Raw genomic sequence first — 20,768 nt, forward strand, 5'->3', positions numbered from 1 at the left:
TTCCTCAGGAGGCTGAGGTCTTTTAACATCTGCAGGAAGCTCCTGAGGATGTTTTACCAGTCGGTGGTTGCTGGAGTACTTTTCTATGCTGTGGTGTGCTGGGGGAGCAGCACAGCAAAGAAGGACTCATCCAGGCTAGAGAAACTGATCAGGAGGGCTAGCTCTGTGGTCGGCATGAAGCTGGACACTCTGGTGACAGTGGCAGAGAAAAGGACATTAAAGAAACTGATGGACATTATGGACAATGCCAGGCATCCTCTGCACACGGCCATTAACAATCAGAAGAGTCTGTTCAGTGACAGGTTGCTTCTCCCCAAGACAAGAACTAACAGACTTAAAAACTCCTTTGTCCCACACGCCATCAGACTGTTTAACTCCTCTCTGGAGGGGAGAGGGAGGGGAAACAGGAGGACAAAGGAGGGGGGAACAACTAAGCTGCAGTGCCTCTTCACCTCACTGTGCAATACCTTTTGTGCAATACTTATGTAAATAGTCAACAGTGCAATAGACTCAATACTTGAAATGTGCAATTCACTTGTATTTTTATTTTTTATTCCTATTTATTCTATTTATCCCCTTCGTATATTTTATTTATATTGTCTCTGTATTTATATATATGTGTGTGTGTGTGTGTGTGTGTGTGTGTGTGTGTGTGTGTATATATATATGTATATATATATATATATATATATATATATATATATATATATATATATACACATAATATTCTGTAACTCTGAAACTTCTGTCGGTGCTGTGCTTTTTGGAAATCGAATTTCCCAGAGGAACCCACCCGAGGGATTAATAAAGTTCTATCTAATCTAATCTAATCTAATCTAATCTAATCTAAAAGGCCCAAAATGTAGTTTAGTTTTAATAACACTGCAAACATGGGTATTTCAAGAGGGCTGTGGGGGTTGAAAGGCTACATAGATGAATTTACATTCATACAATCCATCACCACGATCAACATCATCATCTGTGGTAAGAAGAACCCTGTTTGCTGGAGTGAAACGGCACTCTCTCAGCGTTAGACATAGATGACATTGACAAATGGGACCGCAGATTGGAAAATGAGACAAAAGGAAAAACATTAAATAAAACCCATTATCGTTTACTTTTTCTTCTTTTTTTCCCCCGTTTCTTTTTTTTTGAAGGGGTGGAAATGAGGAGAAAAGGGTGGGGCTGTCAGCAGAAGATGTAGAGAGATGGAGCGCTACAATCCAATACGAGGGCAGAGCTGTGCAGCAATCTGACAACTTCGGGGAAACAATTTCATCTTGCCAGACATCCCATCGGCGGTTGTGTCGAAAAACCTACGGGGGAGGGCCATCCTGCTTCTGCTCCGTTTTGGGCGATATCAAAAGCTATGCTTCAACTTCAGAGTAATCACTTGGAAAATGGAACAATATGCAAGAATAGTGAGCCATTCTCCTTCACTCTATTTAGTAATTTGGAAGAAAATTGCTGGGGTTTCTGCCTGCCTCTGTTGGCCATGCTCATGGAACCTACATGTCTGCCTGCATGAGGCCTCATTTAAGTCATGCCATACTTGCGTTTAAGGACACAGTTGAGGAGAATAACAACAACTCCCGAAGTGCCTCGCCGCAGCGTGCAAGTGAGCACAGTGTTTTGCGCGCTGCCAGTGTGTAAATCAGCACTTTGAGTCGTTATTGTGCTAATTTCTCACACCTGCCCCTGGGAAGCTTTTTGATTAGCAGCTTCACAGCTGTTGCTCCACTTGCAGCGATTTATCTCCATAAATGATTGCTGATAAATTCTCCTGAGACTGATGCTGAGTGCCTCTGAGATATAAATGCGAGACTTAAAGAGCCAGGCTGTGAGTTGATATGGTTGGTTATATTTGTTCATATTGTGCTCATTAGTGATGGTAGGCAAAGTTTGATGGCAGGTCCTGCTTTTGAAGACATTTTGGAATAAATAGGCTGTGACATTTAAAATGTGGCATTTACCGGACCGAGTTTTAGAGTGAATCTCTCAATCAAACATCCAATTCCATCCTAAAAGGTACAGGATTGGGAAATCGGATAAGTGGTCAGACGCGCCCTGGAATGCATTTGTGGGCAGTGATCGGAACAATTTACAAACCCACCCCCCCCCCAAAAAAATGTAGCACCTACTATCTGGTACGATCCAGTTATTTTAGAATAAAGTTTAAAGGAATTGGTTTGATTACTTGTTCCTTCTTTTTTTAAATATATATATTCTTCATACCAAATAACATAAAAAAGAAGAAAATAATCCTATTTAAAAGTCCTCTCTCGTAACTTTTGCCAGCACAACATAAAACCCCATTATTTCCAAAAGGCTATTATGGGTGGAAAGGGACACAGTTGTTTATGCTATTAAGGCTCCAGTGTAGTTTGTCTTCCAGCTTACAACTCCAATTTCAAAAAAAAGTTGTGAAATGTAAATAAAACACAAATGCAATGTTTAAACTGAGAAAATATACTATTTTCAGATAAATAAATAAACAAATAAATAAATAAATAAGGCCATTTTGGATTTAACAGCAGCAACACATCCCAAAAAAGCTGGGACAGGGCCATGTTTACCAGTGTGTAACACCCACTTTTCTTTCAACAACAGTCTGGGAACTGAGGAGACCAGCTGCTGGACTTTTAGCAGAGGAATATTGTCCCATTCTTGTCCGTCTGATTATTCTTGCTCTAGCAGCTCAACAGTCCTTGGCCTTATTTGCCATGTTGCTCATTTCATAATGTGCCAAATGTTTTCAGATGGTGAAAGGTCTGGATCGCAGCCAGGCCACATTAGCATCTGGACTCTTCTACTATGAAGCCATGCTGTTATCATAGCTTCAGTGTGCAGTCAAGCATGTTCTGGGTGAAATATGCAGGACCTTCCCTACAAACTTGATATGAGCATATGTTGCTCTAAAACCTGTATACACCTTTAAGCACGGATGGTGCCGAGCTGCCAATTTCACAGGCACGATAAAAGTGCTGATAAAAAGCTGGACGGTCCCTCTGCTCTTCAGTGCAGAGGGCGAAGCATGTTTACAAAATAAATTTGAAATTTGGATTTGTCCAGGTCCATTTTAACCCTGGAGAACCCATGGGTTCAGATCCGACCCCATTGGTTCTCCAGGGTTAAATAGGTTTGGGTCAGAGAAGAAGGCAGTGTTTCTAGACCATGTTCATATATAGCGTCATCTTTGGATCACTGAGACTGAACTTGATTGATTTCTGGAAGTGCTTCTAAGCCCATGTGATGATTTCCATGACAAAGCCCCACCTGTTTTTAAATGCAGTGTTGCCCAAAGACCTGAAGCTCACGAGCATCCAACATTTCCATCCCTGTCCCTTACACACAGACTTGTCCAGATTCTTTGAATCATTTGGTGAGATTATATACTGAAGAGGATGAGCTATTCAAAGTTTTCAAACTTTTACATTGAGGGACATTATTGTGAAATTGTTCCACGTGTTTATAGATGCAGTTTTTTGGAGTCTGCTGTACATCTTTACTTCTGTGAAACTCTAACAAGCTCTTTTGTTTATGTCCAGTCGTGTTACCTGAAATCGTGTTACTACCCAAAATTTGCAGTTCATTCCTTTATGCTTTTATTTACATTTTTCCCAACTTCCCAACATTTGGAATAGGAACTGTAGACACTGTGCATCCACCTCAATGTATCTGACCCTTTCCTCATGAATGAATCATCTGCATGTTCAACCATGTCAGAGCCATCTGACCTAAACACTGCAATGCAATAATAAAAATGTAATAATATTGATATGTATAATATCAATAACACATAAATCTATATTATCATACCAAGTAAAGTTTCTCAACTAGTACTAAACCCAAGTATAGGAGATGGAAGTGGATGTAAGATCCGGTGTTGTTGCCCTGGGGAGGGTACGCAAAAGGCAGAATGCATCAATAAACTGCTTATTCTTTCATTCAATCTAGCAGCTTTTGGAACAGTTGAGAAGACACAGATTAATGCCCAAGAGTTCGCTAATGTCAAATCAATTTTAATTTAGAAGTAGCCTTAAGTCATGTCTGTTGAAGCAGCCTGCAAGCTTAAAGAGATACCCTCAATATGGCTTCAAAGCTTGTAAGATGATTTTAAGAACTGCCTGCATTCTTTAGTAGATAAGTACTCAGTGTACTATGGTGACTATGTACAAAGAAATCAAACTAAGGTGACACTTTGCTCAGAGCTGGATTGTGTGGGCTGAAAGAATTTCCATCAATAACCACTTTTCCTCTGTTTGACTGTAGATTTTACACAAAGCCTGAAAAGAGATGGTACGAATTTCAGATGACCTTATTGAGCCATTAAGGTGAAATATTGAAAAACGTCCTGCAGTTACGATGTCCCACAGATCTTTTCATTTGCATTGTAAGATTAACTATTTGTCGGCTTTGCAAACAGGAGTCTTGAAACTTGAAAAGAAACCATAACACAGGGTTTTAAATCTGGGAATTAAAAAAAAAATGTATATACAACATCAGGAAGAAAACCAAAGCACTCACACTGCAATGCGGGCATGAGAATAGATAATAAAAGTAAAGCCGTACTAAAGGTTAGGAAACATATGTTGATAACCCTTCAAAAAAAAAACCATCCAGATAAGCTTCCCCTCTTGAGAAAAACGTGTAGTCCACCAATATCTTATTTGCCTTTTTACAACCGAGGTGTCTGGCCTTGGGCCCTTGTGGTAAATGGCTGCATGAGCTCATGTCTGACCTGCTTGAGAGGTTTAGCAGTTCGTGCTTGTCGGCGACCGTGGACTTGTCCTCCAGCTCCCACATTAGTACATTGATAAGATGGGAGTTTTTGATGACGATGGGCACCTCCTCAAACATTTGTTCAAAGCCAATGTTGGCCTTCTTCAAGCTAAAGGGAGACAGAGAAAGAAGAAAAGAGGGGAGGGGAGACAGGAGGTAAAGGTGAAATCACATTTCTTCACATTTCTCACATGGATTTCGACCATCTTTCTACTTTAAACTCACTCGAAGTGTGATGGACCCAATGATGTGGCTGAAAATTAATGATACCAAAAAAAGTGGTGGGTGTTTAAACATCTCATATGATTTCTAAGGGAACCCTGATGGACTTCAGTGCCTGGCCCCGTGTGATAACCACTGTTCTTTTTGTTGTGCTGAATCACAGTCACAGGTTTATACTAACTACAGGAATTTTTTTTCTATTAGAAACATTAAGTTGTTTTAAAGGGACAGCTACCTTGACACAAAAGAGAGTGAATCAGAGTGGAAAATAAACAACTGTTAAACAAACCTGGTCTTAGCTGATCTATAGCAATTGCGAATACATTTTTAAGTGAACAGACGGTGGTTTGGGGTTAATAGTTGCTCTGCTGGGACTCATTTGCATTCAAGTGTTGAAATCAGTTTTTCTAGTCTGTTCCTCTGCTACTCCAAATTTTCGTGTTCATTAGCATGCGTTTCTCCATATTAAAACAAAAGCTGCATTTCAGTATTGTGCAATATTGAAAAATATTATAATGCATGTTACACGCTGACATGTAAAAAATGCTGTCATTGATTCAGCAGTTCATATTGCCTCCCAATAGCAATGTTAGCCACAGTAACCAGTATGAACTTTGCGGGAGGGCTATTATGCCAAGCACACAAGGCACTGACTAATTCCTGATCAACTCCTCGGGAGCTGAAAGCCGCACCTCTCTCTCCCTTTTTCTAACAGGGGTCTGTTAACACAAAATGGAACTTCAATCTTTGCTTAATGTCTCACATAAATCTAATAACCCTGACTGACTGCCTCGGCTCAGCCTGTCACTCGCGCACAGTGGACGGGCTACAAACTAATGTCTGTATGTGTCTAATGTTGCCTTGTTAGATGCATTGTGCTTGTTATGAGATCAATACACTCACTGCATTAATCTGCCGTGTGCAATGTACCAGAAACAGAGATGTTTGGGCTGTATAATTCGTGTCTGTGTGATAAATAGGGATGTGGAGCATCACTGATTTTAAGTTATTCTGAAAGATATTGTTTTATATTCTAAGTAGAGCAGCACCTCAAGCAAACTTTAAGAGGAGACTCGGAGGCAAAAGCAAGACGACAATGGTGCCCCGGGCTCCGAGTCAGTATGGGTAACAGCAGTCTATAAGGAAATCCATAATGATATAAACACTGTTTGCTAAAGATTTGGCACAATTATCAATCTAGAGGGCTTTAAAACATTTCCTGCATTCGATGACCTTTTCAAATGCCGCCAGATTGATATAAAAAGGTGGCTATGAGGAAACGGAAGGACAGCACATTCTACGCAGGACAAATTGTTCAACCATACTAGACTCTGGCACACTTAATGCCACGCTCTTTACAAGTCGGGCCCCGCTGGACAGAGCCAAAAGGTTGACTCCACAGGCAGACTAATTTGAAGCTTCAGATTTTGCGTTGAAGTGGACGCTATTGACCACTGCCTTCATAGCCCGACAGACTTGGAGGGCAGTTCAAAGGGATGAGCCTATTCAACAGTCATCTATCCTTGCCTTTCATTTCAAAAAAAGGTGCACAATATATGCAAGCTTATGCAACATCAAATACAGCAACATGAAAGAGGCTGATTTTTTACTGCACATTGTAGCAGAGGGGAAAAATGAAACACTTTTGAAGTTTTGCATCTTTGGAGGAGGGAAAATGTTATTGATATTCAGATTTCTAGTCTATTTTGGAAATAATAGGATAGAGACGGGATTGTTGTAATGGGGCGATATTGTCCTTTCCTGCCCTGAGCTGCCCTCTTTCAATCACGGACTTATTGGGAACACTGATAGCTACAGATTGGGGCTATAATAAATCATAGGAACTAATGAAAAGCTGCAGAAATGAGAAGGATCCTGACTCTGGGCCAAACACAGTGGGTCAATAACAGAGTGGCTGGCAGACGCACACAGGTGGCGAAATACAGAGGAAATTGGGAGAGAGGGAAATGAAATGATGCAGTTAAATTGCCGTACTGCCTGCAAATACGCTTGCTTTTAGTGGATTTCAAAGTGTATATCTAAAGATTTTTAATGGACAGCCTGCGGTGTTTCTCCACTGGGCCGTTACGCTCGCATTTGTCCGAGCGTTTGCGCCCTCGTGCGTTTCTGCATGTGGGAGCTGGTGCATCGGCACCACCCTGAACTGCCAGGAAAATAGTCCCCCTCATTACAGACGTTTTTAGCAGCAATTTAAAAGCAATTACGATAAGCCTTGGGGTCAGAAAAAGTGTAAACATGGTACATTTGTTTGACGGGCAAGGGCGAGATGATAAATCATCATCATCAGCATCCATCTTCAACTGCTACTAAATACCTCCCCTGAGGATGCAAAGGCCATATTTGCATCCATTGAATAAACAGAATTGGAACTGTGAAAACCCCCCCACTAATAATGATAATAATAATAATAATAATAATAATAATAATAATAATAATTCTCAATTCCTATAAGCAATAGCAGCTCATGTGTATACATATAGTTATCTGTGAATATCTGCATTTCTGTGTGGGCATGGTCAACAAAGTAAAAGTAGTAGCATGAGTAGTATCCCGCTGTGTGTTCTGGTCCTGAATTACTCACCCCTCAGGTGTGAAATCTTTCTCTTTGCAGATCTCCATGAGTTTTGGGGTAAGCCTGTAGGCTTTGAGAGACAGGGAGCCTTGAGCCGTCTTTATAGGATCTAGAATGAGACAGAGGTGAGAGCTTGATTTTAAAAAAAGAAGAAAAAAACCTGCAATAACCATCTTAAATCATATGGGTTGCAGAAAACAAACTCATGGTTTTCATTTTGCCCATTTCAAATAAATAAATAAATACAACAATGCAATTTTGGACTCATTTTGGAAGTTTCACGACAGCTCTATTTATTGAACACAGTTTTGACATAGATTGCTTTCACGACTCATATTGTTATATGTGAAATCCTGAGTGAGAGAGGGATTGTTTTTTCTTTTTGATTTTCTTTCCCCCTTAAAGACGTGAAAAGTATTCACCCTGAATACAGTGATAAAACAGGGATGTTTCAAAATGTACAACACGGACTAGGATGATATCCAATTTTTCAGCACTGAGAATCATAAAACCCTTAAATTTTACAATTTTCATAAATGAAAAAGCCTAATGATTAATTTTCAGAGAACTGACAAGCCAAGCTATTAAGCCAAAGCCAAAGTTAAGCACTATATTTGCAAAAGCAACTTAGCATGACATGTCAACAATAATAATTAGCTTCCTTTCCATGCACGGAAAAGAGTGGTGTGTCTCTGCACTGTGACCGCCATCATCATAGGCCACAGTAGCTTAATCATAATGCACAGTATTCTCCTTAATAACTCTGAAATGTGGTTTCCAGCAGACTCCTTTTTACACCTCTCTAAAGAAAAGCCACAGTTTACAGATTAATACAGTCAAACTGAGCCAAAAACGTGCATGTCCCCAAAGTGAAAATATGAGGAACAAAAAGATCCTGTTAAAAGGGTCTCATCTGCAGATAAGCCATTATAACAATGACTCAGGGAATTTTCAGATTCCGTCAGTATGTCCTCTCCCCAATTTTCGGGATGGAAAACTCTATTCTTGTACTGGCATACAAAGTAGGAAAAAGAAGAGCACTTACAAAATTGCTTCTGTTATAAAAATCAATTCAACACACTAAAATAAAGTAAAAGCAGCAAATAAGAAAAAACAAAGTTCACTTCCTGTTCAGATTACCTGCAGAAAATGGGTCTTAACTACATCCACCTTTTTACCTACAACTTAGCTAGTTCAGTTCATGTGGTCATCTCCACTGAGAGTGGTTGCTAATAGCAACAGTTCACTAAAGATAACCATCCTATACTTGGAGGAAGCCTGATGGCTTAATTAACATTTTGCATGATCAAGCCTGAAGCCCCAGGAGCCTCGTGAATTTGGACACGGAACCTTTATCTTTTCCTTCCCACAGACACTAATCTGTGCCAAGTGGTACACACATGATTTTATACATCAGTTCTGTTGGTCAATATGCAGTAAACTGTTAGACTTTTGTCTTTATTTTTGCAAATACACAGAAGGAAACTGCACAGAGCTGCTGCTGCTTAGCTCTGCGTTGGTCCATCTTAACCTCTTCAATTTTTCACCTCAAATAAGACAGTCACTGCACTGAACACATTCAAACAACTGGTTTAACAACCAGCTTTAACTCTGTGCTGTCACTGGACAGAAGCCATTAACGCCGCCAGTTGGCCACGGGATTGATTCCTTAATCGACGTAAAATGAACGGTGAGCTAATGAAAAACAGAACAAAAAAAAAAAAAAAAAAAAAGGAAATCAATTTTCTTTCCTTTTGACTTTAAACGGAGATATAATGTCAATTCCTTTGAGGCACTGTGATCTGTTAAGCGCTGCATTATTGACTGACATAACAGCGCACTCCTTTGGAATGAGAGGACGCTCACTGCTTGGCTAAATGGCTTTCTGGGATGACTGGATCAGAGGGTTGCATGTTTAAAATGGTCAAATTTAATCTTTGTCAATACTGAGTGTCTACAATCTAAAAACAATACAACCCAGGAGTAATGCTAAAGAGACAGAACAGGGCAGGGAGAGCTCCTCGGCAGTCAGCATTACTTAAACCTTGAAATTCAAAGTTGTTTTCATTAGCAATTTCCCAGCACAGAATACATTTATTTTCCTAAATCTGAGATTTTTTTTAAACTACAGTCCTCTTTATTGTCTGACTCTAGACTTGAAGTAACTGGATAAACTGTGAACGGTTTTAATGAAAGACTGCTTTAAATTCAGTGAGCTTGTGAGTCTTTTTGTGTCACCCTGGCTTTACTTTTATTTTTCGGTTCATAAACCTGAGGGAGAAAAACAAAATGAGCAATACAGAGAGGAAATACTTTCTTGACCCAGTGTGGCATACTGACAGTGTCTATATTTGATTCCTCAGCTTAGAAAAGTTTAATGTGTTGGTCCATGTCCTCTGTAATGTCTAGGGTCCACACACCAACACCCCTGCCTTTGCCTACTGCCCAGCTCAATCTGCAGCTCACACCAACGCCTGCCTCTGCAGAAGGTGGGCCCACAGGGTAGCAGATCCATGCTAGTTTTCAGGCCTCATGGAGGCAGGCCTGGCCATCAGATGCTCGCTGGTGAGGTTAATCACCTCTAAACAATCGGTTTCTTTAGAATTTTCCAAATTGCTCGCTGTCCGGTCCCACCTCTGTGACAAAGGCCTTGGACAACACACTTCCCAGGATCACACGGACGCACAAATGACACGCCCTGGCAATTTGTCAAGGGCATGTCAAAAGGAGTCCGTTGAGGTGGTTCGGACATCTGGTTTGGATGACGACTGGGCACGCCTGACTGGGCGTACAACCCAGTGTAAACCCAGAACCTGCTCAAGTGACTGGATTTCTTATCAAGCCTGGGAATGCCTTGGGATCCCACAGGAGAAACTGGGGAACATGGCTGGGGAGAAAGATTTCTTGAATACGCTGCTTAACCTGCTGCATCCACAGCCTGACTTCAGATAAGTGGAAAATAATGGATGGATGGATAAAAGAAAACAGCAGCACTCTGACAGGAACGACAAAACGATCGCCATTATCATCCATTTCATTGTCCACTTATCCATGTAATGTATTAATATGCTCCCTCTGAACTTGGTGTGGCAATAAAATTCCATTTATTTAGACACTAAGAAGTTAACACTTCACTAAGTAGTGACAGGTTTTCATTTTCTGTCATGTTTTGCTGTCATTTAAATCCTTACACCATCTGGGGTGGTTCAGCATTTCCGGGGAGCTTTTAAAGGCTTTTAGTGTGAAGCAGGTGAACCCACATAATGCCTGTTGGTCTCATGTTAGCAGCTACAGGCTACATAGTTAATCCAGTCTTCTGCGAGCCCGCCTTTCCCTCACAAGAGTTCCAGACCACGGCATCAACAGAATTTATTGTAAGGTCAAAAGCCAAAAGTCATCTCCATCTAAATCTGTACTATTGCAGATGTGCACAAAAATAAAAACTCTCTATAAATAATCGTCAGTCTCCTTGATGATATAGACTTGATGACAATGCAGAACTTGCAGAAATCCATCTTGAAACAAAAATCTAATTCCAGGCACATGACGCTTAGAATTAGATTGTTTTTTAAACATCTGTGCTTACCTCCACTAATCTGTTCCTACATCTGTCAGACTGATTTATTGCTGAGTTTCTAAAAGTGCACCGCAGCAAAATATCTTAAGACTTCTCAGTGGCAGTCCTATTCTTGGATACCTATTGATTAAAGAGACTAAATTTGACATGTGGTTGTTTAATCATGGCAGAAACCTGAGTGACAATGAAGCATAAATGACTGTAATCAACTCTCTTGTAGAGGCACCATTTTGGTGCAAGAGAAAGAAAACAGATAACGACCATGTTTACTGAAACTAAGCAAGCTTTTCTGCTTTCAGGCCTAGGGTGAGTGTTTTGATGTTGCTGTGTTTACTTTATTTCATGAGGACTCAGCAGTACTTTGTGGGGCCAACTTTACTAGAATGACTTTCCACCAGCATGAGTCTCTTTCAGTACTGGTGCCCTGTGAAAGGTTTGAATGGCTTTAGGACATGTGACAAATACAGCAGTGGATCCCTTCTCTCCTTTTGGCTTGATATCACATTATCAATACAACTTTTTTTTTTTTAATGTAACAGCAACAGACAGTCCAAGATTTACACCTTTATTGTGGCTCTTAAAAACACACACAACATAAACTTGAAGGGGACCTATTATGCAAATTTCCAATTATTTTAATTCTTGAACCCCACTAGGGCAGCTTTACATTATTAAAGGTTCAAAATAATTTGGCTTATCCACTGTGCGAAATAAGCCATTTCAGCTTCCATTCCCCTACTTTAAGGCAGATTTCTTCTCGTGGGGGCTTTTATACTCAGTCACAGCTGTGGACCTGACACATTAGAGATACCCACTCTCACTGACATCATACGGAGCAAAAGGAAACAAAATATCAGAGATCAAGTGCTTTGAACAGTCTGAACTTTAGGCTCAGCTGCTCTTATTCTTTAAATGTTTATGCAAATTTAATATGAGCATCCACCGCCAGTGCAAGTATGAAAGAATATAAGAAAAAGTATAATAAGTAAATTATACTTAAATTGATGAATTCTTAATTTAACATCTATACCATGAATCTTTTTTATTTATATTCAAATTCTTTGTAATGTTCTGTCTGTTCATCTATAGTAAAATATATTTGATGTTTTGCCAATTTCTGGTCTTAACTTGCAAACAAAAGTAAACAAAACTGTCTTTACGCCGTGTTCTGTACAGGACTACTCACCATATATGAGTACTACTGACTCCTCAATGGCGTGCTGGTAGCTGAACTGAGAGTCGAGCAGCGCTCGGCTGACAAAGGAGCCATAGTAGGTGGACTGGTACCAGCCCACATGCAGATGGTCAATGTTGACGTGACGCAGAGAACGCATCATCTCCATCTGGTACTGGACTAGAGGCAGAGGAAGAGGAAGAAATAGAGAGGAAGGGAGGGGAAAGTCAGGGAAATGGGACAAAGAAGAAGGGGAAAAAAAATCAGTTCACTGAAATCAGCTTCTTTTTTTTGAAACTGTGAATATCTGTTCTCCATCTGGAACTCTACATGGTGTATGAACAAGGGGAGGGAGTAATGGGAGAGAGGAGATGTGAGAAAAATGATAAATATGGTGAAGAAAAAGAGCAACCAGGATGTGAAGGACGAATGCAATGAAACTGAGGAAAAACAAAAGCTTCATCTTCTGTTATCAAGTGGCTGTGGTGGAGATTTCTAAAACAAACATCAGCTGGGTTCACCAGTCAGCCTTTCATTACTTATGTCAGTTAATACATCGTACTGGGGAGAGAACGGCAGGACAGAGACACAGACAGGCTTAAGCTAACAGAGAGAAGGCAAGATGCATTTTGGGGAGAGCCATTTCATTATGGCAGACACATCCTAAGGATGCACAGCCACAAATACAAACAACCTGCCTCGCTGGCTGTAAGTAACAACCAAAGCAAGCAAGCAAAACAGTATCTCTATGCAGGCTGGCTGGAGGAGGTTGATAAATCAGTTTGTGATTGGGCAGCTGTGGCCCCCTAGACCCCAGTCTGTAGAGCACATCCTTCTCCTACTGGGGCTGTTAGCAAGAACAAACTGGAGCGGTTTGAAAAGAGGCATGGGTGAAAAGCAGAAAGGGAAAGAAAAAAAGAGCAAAGCTGGGAAAAATGAAGGACACTTGAAATGGAGGGAACGTGTTAAAGAGGGGAAGTGGGATGAGAGGGAACACACAAAGAAAAATAAGGCAGGGAAGAAAACAATTTTTTTTTTTTTTTTTTTTAAATGGGTGAACTTCTTTTTTTAATCTTCTGCCTTATGGTCAAAATTTGACCCCTGGCAGTTGAGGTTATGTAAAGCAGAGATCAGCCAAAGTCAAAATATATTAACATTTCATTTGGTTGTAATTAGCTGACCTCCAAGAGTTCATGGAGTGTTAAAAACACTGAGGTTTCTGAATCACTAAAATCCAAAGCGATGCAAGGGACCCCATCTGATTTGCATTAATCTCAAGTTTTCTTGAAGCAAACCTCCCACAAACCTGTTTCTTGCAACAAAACAAAGAAAATAATCAATCAAATGTTCTCCTTGAACTGAATTTTAACATTTGGCTTGGAGCAGTGGATGGGAACAGTCCCTTTTTGTGGCCCCATACATGAATTGATGAACTGGACGTAACAGTCTATCCTTTAAATCTTCCCCTTTATTTAGTGTTTGACATGGTCAGTGAGACAAAAGGAAGCAGAGTCAAACAGAGGGAGGAGGATGAGAAAGTAGGAGAGAAATAGAGGAAGATGCAGTACATGAAGATTGACAGAGAAATTGGGAGACTGTAGCAATTCTGGTACATATCATAGGAGGAGGAGGAGGTTTCAGGTAGCATCTGCAAGTGTGTTTGTGTGTTTCTAAAGTGTGTGTCTATAACATTCAAGTTTTTAATTCTGACTGAATGGTGACAAATAAGAAGTAGGTGAGAATTAAAACAGAGAGTGGGAGAAAAGGGTAACAGGAGAAGCAAAAAAGAGCGTGAGGAAAGGAGGGAGTGATGGTGATGGAAGGATAATAAGTCTGTTGGAGAGTGGCTCTGCTCGGGGGCTGGCTAGTAGCAGACTCCAAGACACACAGAGCTCAAGGCAGCCTGCCACCTAAATACAGCATCTGGCTGTGCACTTCTATGCCCATCAGTATGGGTACTTACCTTTTAGGCTCCACTGAGGCATGCACCAGCCCAGCACCCTATCATTAGCAGGGAAATTGTGTACAAAGTGATCTGTCTCTGATACAAAAGCTAAAGGCTGGGCGATTGACAACAGAGGTAGGAAAACCAATTGGCCATCTCTCCTCCCTAACTCAACACCACCTTCAATTCCTAGTTCGCAACTCTAATCTTTGTTGTGTCCAATATGCAGCTCAATCGGGACTTTGCTTTCAGCACATATTTCCTATTCCTTATGACTGTATTGCAGATTTAAACAACTGGTGATGATCTTCTTAAGTGATGGTTTAAGAAGGTCGTCATCAAAATAAATAAATAAATAAAAAAAATATGATGATCTATGATAACAGGGTTCTTGCTGATCGGAGCTGGCTCGGCCCTGGCTTATCGGAGAATTAAGAAAGCGGAACCGGCTGTTCAAACCCCCCCAAGGCTGCCCGCTGGGATTGAAACGATGGGACGAGGCGCGACTTCTCAGAACGGGCTCATTGAGAGCAGCATGGTTAAGACCTTGGAGACGCTTACAGCTGCCGTGAATACTCAGAATAACACCCCTGAGCGTATATTGGGTTACATCAAGGAGAGGCCTGCTCAGAATCACACCTTTGAGTGAAAGTTGGATTACATCGTGGAACAGCTGACTGCAGTCGTGAGTTCTCAGAATCGGCTCTCTGAGCAAAAGAATGTCAACACCACGGAACGCAAGTTTGATACCATCATGGGGAAGCTCGCAGTTCTCCAACGGGAGATTGAGAGACTAGTGTCGGAGTGTTAAAGAACAGCTTTGAAATTCTCATGAGGTGTTGCAAAAGAAAAATCACCATCATAATGCGGCTACCCGGTGCCAGCTGTGGGCTCAAGGCTGGAGCCGAACAAAAACTCCCTGATAACGACTGTGTTGAGTCTGTTCCTTCCCATTCCCTACAAGGCCACCTGGGTTGGCTGGAAGACTGTTTACTTAGCCTGGCAGGGCGAAGGACACTGTCTCAGCTGAACTATGGACACGCAAACACATACATATACTGATACTGATAAGCAATCACTGACGCATCACCCTCCCTACCCCGGATCCAACGCCACCTCCAACGCTTACCTCCCCTCTGATGTGGACATCGGGTCAGCTGGAGGCGCAGTCGAAGATTGCAGCAGTCCCAGATCAGATGTACACACTGGAACACTTTCCCATGTTGCTTGTCTGTGTTTATTGTGCTATGGTGTGTTGATATCCATGATTTCCTGTATTATCCTTTTGTGTTACACATTTCGATGTTTTTTTTCCTTGCTACCTAGCCTGACCTGTCTCCCCAATGTGATGTTTGTGTATTGTATGTACGGTCGGCAAGGTCTGTCATCTCGGTTGTGGGCAAAAGACCAGCAACTGACAAATAAAGGCTATCTCATCTCATCTCTCATCTCAAAAGCTGCAAGAGCTGAACATGTGTTGGCGCGACACCACTTAAAACGGCCTGTTGTTTAAAGCGTGACTTTACACCATCGAGCCTTGCTGAATGTTAAAACGTGTCACTCTCAATCACTCGTCTTGGATCTCTGTCAAACGAGTTGATCTATAAGGCATTCAAGACAACTTCAAAGTCCGTGGGTCTTTCTGCAGTCGATATTACAGTTTAGATTCAAGGGTGGATTTCAGCGTTTTCTTTAAAATGAAAAGGTTGGTCAAAAGTCTAAGTATCCTTGAGAAGCATTTACAGGGAGGTTCTTTTTAACAGAGGAGCAGAAATCTAAGACTCAAGTGAAAAGTCACTGATCTTTAGAAGGTTAAGAAATCATATCTGAAGTACTCGGAATTTCAAAAGAGTGGAGCAGCCTCCATAACGAAAGAAACGCCGTCTCAATAGTGTCTTTCCCCCTGTAGCTTGTAGGACAAACTGAGCAGCAAAGAGGCAATGGGGCACAGAGAAACAAAGGGACAGCCATATATGAGCCTCAGTAAAAATGCTTTAACCCACTGGGTTTGTGGTTCTGATTCCTCAGAATTATTATTCATATTTGGATTGATATACAGATTTCCTTCAAGAATATTGTCATTTTTAAAAGTTCTGGAATAATATGAATTCTTACCACTAAAACTTCAACAATGTGAGGCATGGGCAAAAAAACAACCCAGAAAACAAACAAAAAGACCCCCAATTCACAAAAGGTGAAAGTCAAATAATAAAAATGCTGCAGAAATAGTAGAATTAGTATTCAGCGGATACTTTTGTATTGGCCTTCTTTAATTTTAATTTGAACTTTTTGGGGATGTTTTTCTCTTCTATTTTGCACAATTTGAATGTGTTTCCTTTGTGTTTGTTACATTTCCATAATTTGAAAATACATGCATGCATGCACCACTGCAAGTGATGGTGAGAAAAAATTAAAATATATTTATTCCAGCAGATTATCCCAGCATGTCATTAAGTCTGTGTATCTGAATACTCTTAACATTAAAATGACACCATGTGAATGGGAAAAGACTACCGCGTGTTCAAACTAATCAAAGTTTACACCAACTTCACACTGACTGACGTGTACTCTACTCGACTGGATGACACTCGGCTTCCAGACGAAACTCAAGCAGACAGGCCGCCTTGCAAACAAACTCCTACCGGCTGTACTCAGGTCAGAAAGGAAAAGACGAAGAAACAAAGACAGAAGACACATGAAGAAAATCAACTGTCTCTTAGCCTGAGAGCTAAAGTGAGATTCGGGGGCGAGTGAGACAACCAGCCAGTGGCAGGCCTGCAGAGGCATCCACTACAAAAATCTAATAGAAGATACAAGAGTCTTGTAAATGGCACAGGACCACTACCTTCTTTGTTCATAAACCATAAATTACAGCTGTGGAGGAAAAAGAACAACAAACAGCAAAACAAACTGCGTGGCATCTTAGCTGTGTCGACTCAACACTGATTGGAAGTCATAAACCTCTGGAGATCTTTCAATCTGCCTGATAACATAGGTGCTAAAAACAATTATTTTTATAGTTATATAATCACCAGTAACAAACTGACACTTATTGATGAGATAAAAAACTGTATGCACTTAAAGTGAAATTCTGTGTTCTTTTGTATCAACTGACACCGATAAACAAATCTCTCTCTACATCTATATATATTTATTTAGCTTACTTATCTATATCAGCTGATACCTGTTTATCTTCCCTATTTTTGTATTGTTCTCTATTATGACACAAGTATTCTTCATCACACTTTCTCTGAACCTTTACCAAGGGCAAAACTGACGTGACAGCACAGATAAATATCCTTCGCTGACACCTGTAAATGCCATCTTATTTGCCAATAGTCAATACCAGTCAACAAGCAAGACAGATTGGTACATGCTTGGAAAACACTGACACGCCCCCCCCCCCAAAAAAAATTAATAAATAATGAAAGAACATTTTTACTCTGAGTGGCCAATTGATTATCCGGTGCCTATTTTTGATCTACGCACTGACTGACATATTGTTTTATACCTAAAAATGAGTCATAAAGAGATAAGAAGTCAAAGCTACAAACACATCATGGGACTCGAGGTTCATACACGACAAAGAGAAGCTTTTGTACTTCCTGAATGTCAAAACAGGGAGGAAAAAAAGGCTAGAGTAATCTGACGTGAATAATGTTCTGTTCTTTCAACTATGACTGTGCCTACTTTACTTTTACCTTCAATATAGTACTTACAGCACAACAGTTCATAGACAAAATGAAAGAGGCAGCGTGCATCATCTACAGGCTCACAAGTATCATGTGGATTAATTATCTTGAGGGTGCACACACATAATAGATGATCGTGCTCTTTCTTTTCCCTCCTTTCCCTTTCTTCATCCACCAAGGGTGAGACTACATTTAGTCGTGCTAAGGAACAACACAAATTCTACTTCACCAGAATAGCTGGAGAGCTACTCCAGTTAATATGGACTTTTTGAAAGAGAGACAGAAAGAGGACTTCTTTCTCCCCCCCTGTTGCTTTACTAGGGAAGCCAGTAATATTCTGTGGACATAACAGCAGCATTAGCCCAAGAACAGCCAATTTAACAATATCATCAAGGCGTGGAGGTGGGAGCGTGCCCCACCATTTGCTATTCCTCACTCATTTCTGCTGCCCTGCCGCCTCTCCTATCAATCAATCTGGTTCTGAGGCCAGACGGGGAATGAGTCTGTCCATTCCCTTAGTGCTGCTTGATTGTGTGTGTGTGTATTTAGACATGAGACAAAGTGAAAGTGTGTTTAAAGGAGTATGTGAGGAACTGTGAGTTCAACAGAAAATTGAGAAGGAAATAGGATGTGATGCAGAGAGTAAAAGTGTGACATCTGGAAAGGAGAGAGTGTGTGTGTGTGTGTGTGTGTGTGTGTGTGTGTGTGTGTGTGTGTGTGTGTGTGTGTGTGTGTGTGTGTGTGTGTGTGTGTGTGTGTGTGTGTGTGGAAAAGGAAGGTGAGAGACGTGAAGCTTGAGGATGGACAAGCCGTATGTATGTATGATAGACTGGAGGTGTTTATCAGTAGGGAGCAAAACTCCTTACCTTGGGGAGGAACATTCAGAGTCATAACCAACAACGCACTACCGTGTGTGTGTGTGTGTGTCTCTCCACCATGAACCAGACAGACAGTCCATACTCTAATACTCAATGACACAAGAGGTGAACTGCGTTGGACCTTGCATGCTGCTGCAGGCCACAACATCTCTGTGCGGGCAGCAAGGTGTGTGTGAGCGTGTGTGGGTCTCTGAATGTGAGGCTGCACGTATCTGTGTGTCACAACACATTCTAATCACCACCTTGACAGGCTGACGGGGCCTTGCCTGGAAAGTCTGTTGCGGTTTAACACACACACACACACATACACACGCCAAAGTTTACATCCACCAGCGTCAAGTTAAGCAGGTGAGTAGCAGACAATGGTGCCAAGTGTTTGAAGCTTGGGAGAGCGACATTTCTTTACCCTCAGTTTCCTCCCACTACTTACCGAATTTGGCGAATAGAACATTTTAATAGTTTAAAATAAGGATAAATGGGCCAATCAGACCTCCATCAAAAATACATTTTCGTTATAGGGGGAAAAATCCATTTGGAAGCCGCAATGAAATTAAAATTATGACTTTCAGATGGTGCATTTATCAAGGAAAGTTAAAGAGAAAGAAAGAATATGTTAAGAAATATCTTCAATATTAAGAAATATCAAGCTATGCATATATAATGCATTTCTAATTTGTATTAACACCTCAAGCTGAAACTTGAAAAACACACACATACAAAAAAAGATTCAGTTCGTGCATGAAGTGTAACACTTTTGATTGTACTGAACAGACTGAAAACCCCTATTTCCACATATGTTCTCCACAGTGACAGCAAACCACACTCATTTTGGCATTTCATAAATACTTTAGAGCCACGAGGAAAACAAAACAAATGTTTAGCTTACAATTTAAAGACATCGTATTCTACCAGCGTACTGCTGAGTCAAGAAGGCTGTTGTTCTTCTCCCCCCCACCTCACCCTCAGGGCCCCGGAGCACAAACCCTAATTGAACAAGTCCACACTCTTGACCCATTCATTCAACACAGCTGACAACCCACTTTTACTCTGCACTCCATTCTGACAGTCATTTACTTTGCGACAAGGATGCCAAGCTGTTTTGGAAGGTAAAAACAGAGTGGTTCTTACCATCTCTGTGTTTACACATTTATTTTGCAGTTCTCTTTAAAAGCCTCTCTGACAAGCACTAAGCATTCTATAAATACTCCAGGCTTGACTTAACCCCATATGCAACTAAACAACGCTGCATCCACTACTACGTCTACTTCAGAGGACAAAGATAATCTGAATGTTTTTAGGCTTTGAGGCCGACTTCCTTCTCTTCTTTGTTGTTGCAATGCTGCTGCCCCGTTTGCCAAACCCTTCATCTAACCTTGCTACTCCCTCAGATTCCCTAAACAGACTCAGTAATGTTTGTACTTCTCTGCTTCTCCAAATCTGTTAAAAATTCCAGGTTATCTGCAGAGTCCAAAAACTCTTCACTCAAAACTGTCCAGATTTGGGAAAACAATGAAAAATGACCAGCGCAGAAAGTGAAAATAATGTCTCCACAATAAAACAAGGAAATGATGGACATGCTGTTACTCTCAAGGACAAATAAGATTAGCCATCATCAAATGCAGTGCATGTCTATATGCTGTACCCATGAGATGCAACTGAGACAAAATCCATAATGCTATCCATTCATTCCCAGCCCACAAAGCCCATGTGGAACTCAAATTTAATGGCTGTAGCCCTTTTTTATGAGTTATTCATGATCTCCCAGGTTCGCAGGGTTTCTTTAGCACTTTAAGCTCACAATACCAACCTTCATCACGCTTGTTCCTTCATCACTGATTCTACCCACCTGTGCTTATAGCTTTACAGCTGACCCTTTACTACCAGATTAACCAAACAACAACAGTC

The 20,768-nt window shown here is 40.9% G+C and overlaps 1 protein-coding gene across 1 annotated transcript in view; it reads right to left on the reverse strand.

Moving 5' to 3' along the window:
• LOC113031491 (eukaryotic translation initiation factor 3 subunit H) overlaps nt 1–20,768 on the reverse strand; it is a 59,777-nt gene that overhangs the window by 11,250 nt on the left and 27,759 nt on the right. The window contains exons 3-5 of the mRNA XM_026183613.2: nt 12,361–12,528; nt 7,607–7,706; nt 4,742–4,891 (exon numbers count right to left, since the gene is read on the reverse strand). Coding sequence (XP_026039398.1) covers nt 4,742–4,891; nt 7,607–7,706; nt 12,361–12,528 — 418 coding nt within the window. The remainder of the gene's footprint in view (nt 1–4,741; nt 4,892–7,606; nt 7,707–12,360; nt 12,529–20,768) is intronic.

This window comes from Astatotilapia calliptera, chromosome 11 (genome assembly GCF_964374335.1).
Source record: "Astatotilapia calliptera chromosome 11, fAstCal68.1, whole genome shotgun sequence".
Lineage (NCBI taxonomy): Eukaryota > Metazoa > Chordata > Actinopteri > Cichliformes > Cichlidae > Astatotilapia > Astatotilapia calliptera.